This window comes from Barbus barbus (genome assembly GCF_936440315.1).
Source record: "Barbus barbus genome assembly, chromosome: 26".
Taxonomy (NCBI): domain Eukaryota; kingdom Metazoa; phylum Chordata; class Actinopteri; order Cypriniformes; family Cyprinidae; genus Barbus; species Barbus barbus.
The window spans coordinates 18,455,811-18,463,556 of NC_136754.1; the positions used below are offsets into that span (position 1 = coordinate 18,455,811).

Below are 7,746 nucleotides of genomic sequence, written 5' to 3' on the forward strand. Positions count from 1 at the left end.
TTACTTTGCCTTAGAATACCTTAGAAAAGGCCGAAGTGGAGTGGAAAAAAAGTGGAGAGGAAAAGAGCCGCAGGAATTTTTGCAAAGCATTCTGCTGTTTCTCACGAAGCCCACAGGAGTCCCGATGAAGAGTTATTTTACAGTTTAAAGGTAAATGTTCACACAGAGAGGAGGAAAGAGTAACAACCATCTATGGGAGCCTACAAACACACTTTGAGAAGATTAGCTTTGGAAAAGCACATGTAACATCTGCGCTGGCGTCGCTAACTCTCACTACTCTCGGGTTTCTGAATGATTTCACCTGCTTTCTATTGCGTAATGGTGTAAATTAAATGGGCCAATAGTGGGAGTACGTTTTTCATCTAGTTTTACACTAAAACACTTCCTCCAAGGCTATACGTACATAATGTAATGGGATTTAATATCTGAGATGTGGAACTGTTGCCAGCAACAGAACAAACCAGAGAATAAGAGCAGACTATATGTTCAATAATGAGCACAGCAGTGCTCGCTGGCAGGCCATAAAGACGTTCGAGGACACTCTAACCCTGAAAGGCAATGCTGTTACACTGCTTGGACATCTTTATTGCAAAGGAATATTACATGTTTAGATATATTTAGACAATATAAAAGGGTTAAAATCAACTAGGCTCCAAATTCATTGCTTACATACATGGCTAGAGTTCTGTATATGCCAAAATGAACAAATAACCCCGGCATGTTTTAAACTGAAAAAAGTGAGGAGTGATTTTCACCCGCTTCCAAATAATCAAAATATCCAAATCCCAATTTGTGGCCTCAGTGCATATTTCTGAGTTCCAAGGAGAAATCAAGGGGAAATCCTAAAATTTCCCAGATGTCCACAAGATTGTAGGATATGGATTCCACAGAGGTCATCAAATCCCTGTGGTCAGCAACGATCTGGAGAAAGCAATCTATAGTAAGCCACGGTCTTCAAACGGGATGACCACACTCATGCTGCCACAGTGAGTGTGAACAGAGAAAGTTTCCATTTTGTGCTTTCCAAAACTGTATTTTCCCACATGCCAAGAACATGACAGCCTTATGTAAATCATTGGTTTAGGAAAGCCCTGTACCTTGAAGAAATACTCCTTTGCTTCTTTTTCTCGATGGATAAGAGTAAAACACATATAAGAGGACAGAAAACAACAGTTATGTCAATAGTACGGGGCCGGTTTTGTCGGGACATCGGGATTGTTCTCTGACATGAGTCTCTGACAGCCCTGCTGTCCGCTTCAGTTGACGGTGGGTACCTGGTTCAGGCTGTATTCTTTGGCCTTCAGTCTCAGGTTGGCGATACTGTTGGCCATATTCATGCCCTGGGCTGTGTTGTTAGTAGCGCATGATGGAGAATAAGTTGCCATGGCGCTGTAAGGAAAGGGTTAAGTTGTCAGGATGAGGTTTCACACTTGCATGCTGTGTCTCTATTCATTTTATTTATGTTTGTGATGAAAATGCATACTAATCTGGGGGTTTTACAACTTCATGTGGATGGACAGCATTTGTGGCACCAAATTTCTGATTTCAAGAAAATAATTTTAAATAATTTAATCATTTTGAAAAAAAAAAGTTTACAGTAACAAAAATACCAAAATGTATGAAGGTATTTTCCCTAAAAATGTTTTTTACCAAGCTGTAAAGTTGTCTAAATCATCCAAACTACTTTTGAAATTTATGGTTATGTATTGCTGATATAATTTCTGCAGGTGGAGTCTGCACAATTCAGGTAAATAGTGTTTTATGGATAGTTATATTTATATCTACACTTTTATCCAACACTACTTGCATTGCAAATATTTGGGTAGCACTTCACAATAAGTTCCCATTGGTTAACATTTGTTAATTTATAATCTAAAAATATGCAATACATTTGTTACAGTATTTATATATTTTTGTTAACGTTAGTTCAACTGTTCATTAGTTTGTGCATGTCAATTAAATAATAATAACAGATACAACTTTTGATTTTATTAAATGATGAAATTAACAATTATGCACTATAAGTATTTTTCATTGCTTATTTTTGTTAAATTATGTTAATATAAGTAACTTTATTGTAAAATGTTTTTGTATAGATTATTGTATTATCTAAATCATGCATTCCCTGGAAACTGAACCCTTGACCTCAAATCAAAGTAACATTTATACCTCAGACTAACACGTTTAATATTCAGATCTCATGGTTATTCTTTTGAAATTGTGCAATAGTTGAATATTTTAAACATTAATTAATAAGTAAATTACTTTCATTTACATTTTTAGTTAAATGAGGGATGACAACATTATATTCATGCCGCACATGCTATCCATTGTCAGTAACCCAGAATACTCTTAGAACGTGCGCACAATAATGTCCACACCAACAGAAACCACAGCACTGGTAATGGTGATGCATGCAGAGGCAAAAAAATGAGATGAGATCTAACCTGTACGATGGTGAGCTGCCCCAGGACAGGTAGTCATTGGGTCTGGGAGCGGGTCGTGGGACAATGGGCTGCTCTATGGCTGTTACTTCTCCTGAGAAAGACTTGAGCAACGAGGCATTTTTACTGGCCAACATTGCACGTTCATTTCGCCGAAACTTAGCCCGCCGATTTTGAAACCACACCTAGAAAATCATGAAAGGTGCTCAGTTTGGGATATATAGAGTGTAGAACAGCCTTGCCATCAGAATGGAGCATTATGACAAGGTAAAGTATAGGTATGTGCCACTGCTCCATCCACATGAATAAACCATTTCAAGATATAACAATAAAATAGCTAACCTGCACTCGAGCTTCAGTGAGGTTGACCCGGCGTGCTAAGTCCTCCCTGACAAAAGCGTCGGGGTAGTGCGTCCTCTCAAACACTCTCTCTAAGGCCTGCAGCTGGCTGCTGTTGAACGTGGTCCTATTCCGCCTCTGTTTACGCTTTTTCTTCTCCTCTGAGTTGAGTTGCTCATCTAGGGGAACAAACACAAGCGCACACACACACACACACAAGGATGACATGAATATCCCCATTATAGTAGGTCTGTACACATTAAACAGGCTTACAGCCTGGGAAAAGGACATTACATTCATATGGTTACAGTCAAACTAGTGAAATAATGTTTGTTATGGAAATTAAATAAAAAGACCCAAATATTTTTATTTTAAGAAAGAGATGGATGTATATAACTGTTTAATGGACAATCGGCTCAAAGAGAGTTAATACAGATTTTCTAGTTTGCTTCAGTCATGAACCTTCCTAAAACAGGATCCTAATCAAAGCTTAAAGAGTGTGTAAGAATGACAACTGATCCTTATTTATTAAACATTTATTAAAAAGTTTTAGACATTATCAACACACAAGTTTTAGGTGAATAACCCGGCCTGCCATAATATTCAGTTTGAGGTCAATATGATCCCAGACCCTTTCCCCAAAGATATATATATATATATATATATATATATATATATATATATATATATATATATATATATATATAAATAAAATAAATAAGTATTTTTTGTTACTTTTTATATTGATATTTCACAACTTTTCCTCATGATCATGTAAGATCTTTTTAGAATTTCTAATAAGCACTTTGAAAGTGCTTATCTTTTTATAAGCACTGCGAAACATTTTTGAGAATGTAAGTCAAAGGAAAATGTTATCAAATAAAGTTATTAATACATCTTGTAGTCTAATACTTTAATGTCAGACAGTCTTAGCATAATATTATCTAAATTATATCACACAGACCGAAATAGAATACAGAACACCCAGTAAAACTATGAAATAATATGCAATCATTCGGTTTTAATGATAGCTACATCAGCCAAAATGTACTGTAAAATAATACATCATTTATCAGTTTTCAACTTAAAAATGTCTTCTACGTTCTTTCTCAAATTATTCTGGCTTCCTTCTAGTAGTAGAATGCCAATTATAATGTCTGGGCCTGTTTTGGTCCGGGGAAAAGCAGATCATTGCAGACTCACTCCTCTTTGGATACATCAATCAGCTCTTAAATCGCTCCATAAAACTTCCCAGAGAGGGAGAAAATACCCCAGTGGCGAATTGATTCGCCCCAATTCCTCCAAGGCCGTAAAGTCAAAACAAAGTTGAAAGAAGAGGTTATCAATGCCGAGCCCTGAGCATGAACAGCTCTACATGTCACATGTGCTTTAGTGACAACGAAAATCATCTCAACTTGATCGTCTTTTATTAACTACACGAGATTCATCTTCACTTCGGTTATGGTTATTCCGAAGTCTTTTAGCTTAAAATAATACATTTGAAGTCACAACTGAAATGTTGACTAAATTGTTCACAGAATAATAATAAAAATGTTTACATTGGCCTACAAGCCACGAGCCTTCAATCTTGTTGCTAGATCTAGGCCTATTTGATTTTTTCCGAGGTACGGAAAACATGCGCTAACCTATTAACTTTTTATATATTTACATTTATTTAGTTACTTAGGCCTATTAAAATTCATTTTGTTTTAATCTTAGTGGCTAGATTAATTAAAAAAATATATGCATGTGAAAAAATAGGCCTAGTTTTCGCAAAACAAAACTGTAAAGGTGGGCTTGTGTTTACAATCATTTTCGTTATGTTTCAAATGGAAAATCTCGGATATGATGCCTAACAATATACAAAGTTCATTCTAATAAATTATAGGCAAAATTCAGTCTTGGAAATACGGTCTAAAGTTATATATTTTTAATTTACGATTTGAAATGGGCAAATAATCATTTTAGTGACTCATTCATAAAATAATTAATTAAATGCAACTTTGGGCTACGTCTTTAAAGCTTTAAATAACCCTAGGATATTAAAACTATAGGGCCTTTCTTATGAATTTTGCAGATCCTAGATCACTAGATCCTAGTTGGCTTCACTGAGAAGAAAATAATAAATAAATAGAAAATGGGCCTACTGTCAAAATTATAGGTGACGTTAAAAAAATTATTTTGGATTTAGTCTAACAAATATTTAGCTATATCAATGGAAACTATTTTAGCTATATCCTAGTCTACTATTATTTTCAGGTGTTGTTTAAATGGAGATCGGCATGACTAAGCAACAGTTTTACACAGTATAATTAATTCATCGCTAATTAAACGCATATGGAGTAAATGATGCAAAACGCAATCGTGTCCTCTTACAGCGCCTATAGCCTGTGTGCATGATCCGCAGCCTTCAACACTTTACTGGGGTCTGTCATTGTCACACATCCGCTAACATGACAGCTTTCTGGATTATAAGGTGCTAAACACATTCATGTGTTTGTGTTCATACCAGAGTATGTAGCCTATAGGCCTGCCAATTAAAGATCATTTAGCCTACTGATTTTTTTTTTTGTAATTGGGAAAACCCTAAACAGAAGTTATTTCCTACATTTCCCCCCCTGTACGAGTTGAAGTCTATAATAGTTTCTTACTAAATTAGGAAAAATCATTATCATCCTGATACTTAAATGCTACGAATGTTTTGCGCCACGGGACATGAGGATCATGTTTTGCTGATGGACTTACTCTCCTGCTGCGTCGTGTCGCTGCCGCTGGTCAGCCCCGGAGACTCCAGCATACTCCTGCCCGCCTCTCCTGCGCTCTCCTCCGCGTGAGCTCCCACCATCTCCCGCGCCTCCTCCAGATCCAACAGGTGGCTCACGGAAAAGTTCTTCTTCGCCTGTAAATGATCCTGATTTGCGGTGATCGGACTCTCCAGTCGGTTAGGTAGCGTGGCTTGTCTGTCCATTACATGAGCATAGCTGGAAGTCATGACGCAAACTGACGAAACCCAAGATATCCTTTACCTATAACCAACATGGGTTAAGTCTTGACCACAAACAATCACTCTGTGCTCGACAAATAGATCGATTTTGATTTCTTCATCCGTAGTTCAGACAGTGTCACGTGGATCCAAACAATTACAGCTATTTTACAGGACTTTTTGGAAAAAAGGCATCACCGAAACACATCTCCAATTCAAGAACTCCAAAGTCTGCGCCTTTCACCCGATGACTCCCTCTTAGTTTCTGTAACAGAGACGTTCCCCTCTCATTCCGAGAGTGAGGGAATGAGTAAGCTGGCGAGAAAGGTTTGATGGCACAGATGAACGACTTACGCCCAATAGTAGGAGGTCAGACGCGCTTCTCTCCGCTTCTTTCTCCGGTAGTTCAAACTGCACACACTGGCGCTGAGGGGGGAGCCTGAGAGCAAAATACACGAGCATTTGAAGCCCTGGGGAGGGATGATAGACATACACGAAGCCCTAATTACGTGGCAATGTTTTTTTCGGCGTTTCTAGCGTTTAACGAAGTAATATCTCTTTCACCCCAACATCCCACTGAAATACTCAATAATTAATGGGTAAACGTGGCGTGATGATAGTTTTTTTTGTCCTGATCTATTAAATTACTCAGAAATACATTTAATTAAATAAAAATTGAATTAATAGCCTACAGAAACAGACTTGAATACAACTGTTACATTAACAAATTTGTAGCAATTTCCTAATTAAAATGATTTGTGCATTAATGAAATATAATGAAAATTTGGCATATTTGCCATTATTATTATTATTTATATAAGTCAGTTGTTGCATTTGCACTCAACCAATGGCATAACCAACATTTAGGAAGACATTTTGTTGTCATGTACCTCATGGTTTTTTCATAATAATAATAATAAAATTAGGCCTATAAAATACGTAATTATTAAAAATTTGTTTTAAACTAGACTTTTTAAAACATTTAAAACATCTTTATTGTGCAGTATTTGTCATTGACTATAAATGCTGTCTAACTATGTCTCTTTGCAATGATCTCAATCTCAATAAAATAGTCACCCTAAATTATATGCTGTCATCTTAAAGACAAGTTTGAATAAAATGACAACGATCTTGTGAAGCTTAGCCTAATATCATATTAACACGAACACTCAAAACGACTGGCAAAGTTTTGGATAATATGAGCAGCCTATCCTGCGTTCTGTAGGCTATTGGTGTCAGTCCATGATGTGACACTAAAATATTGTTCTTTTTGAATCGGTTTGCAGATCGAAGCAATGTCGAAGCATTGCGTGCGCTTTTAAAGAGTCTCTCGAGCACTGCATGTGTCGCAATGACATGAGTGCAGGCTCCAAGCTGCTCCTATAGGTCTGGGAAAAGAACACTTGATGATATCAAAGGGGCGCAGATTGAATCCAGATGTGCAGTGCCTCTCTCGTTTTTTCCGTGCATTTAATTAAGGAGCTTGGATTGAGGAGATCTTTCTTCATCATTAGTTTTCCCCCAAGATCCCATTTCTCCCTCGAAGCCCAGCTCGCTGCCCTGTGCCAGCGCGCAGCTTTGCTTTTATTATTATTATTTTACTCTGCCCATAAATCTGCCACATATCGAAACCTTGAATCTTTGTGAAGAATGAAAGTTCTTGCCTCTTTAAGGAACGCAAAACTATGCCCGTATAGCAGGATGATTTTTTTTTATCAGCCTCCGTAATTTTCTTTATGAGCAAGGCTTAAGAGCAGGCTAATCTGAATATGAGAAAAAAAATACATTTATGCACTAAAACAAAATTACAGTAAGAAAAAGTCAATAGCAACCTCCGTAGCCTATTTCCCCTAAAAAATAGCCTAGGCAATAAAAAGTAAAATTGTAAAATGTAAAATTGTGAAATATGGGACAAAGTAAAAAAATAATAGGCTAATCTACCCTGGAACGATATTAAAACATTAAATGTTTGCACTGGAA

General features: G+C 36.8%; 1 protein-coding gene across 2 annotated transcripts; it reads right to left on the bottom strand.

Moving 5' to 3' along the window:
* Positions 1 to 544: 544 nt before the first annotated feature.
* LOC306845964 (paired mesoderm homeobox protein 1-like) lies at positions 545 to 6,226 on the bottom strand. 2 transcript variants are annotated; one of them, XM_079378994.1, is made up of 5 exons: positions 5,529 to 6,070; positions 2,787 to 2,962; positions 2,448 to 2,629; positions 1,484 to 1,539; positions 545 to 1,389 (listed from the first exon to the last, which is right to left on the bottom strand). In XM_079378994.1, the coding sequence occupies exons 1-4, from the start codon at positions 5,773 to 5,775 to the stop codon at positions 1,497 to 1,499; spliced, it is 648 nt and encodes a 215-aa protein (XP_079235120.1). In that variant the 5' UTR covers positions 5,776 to 6,070; the 3' UTR covers positions 545 to 1,389; positions 1,484 to 1,496. The 2 variants fall into 2 exon arrangements, with proteins under 2 accessions (XP_079235120.1, XP_079235119.1); XM_079378993.1 differs by lacking the exon at positions 1,484 to 1,539 and having other exon boundaries at positions 547 to 1,389; positions 5,529 to 6,226.
* Positions 6,227 to 7,746: the final 1,520 nt, after the last annotated feature.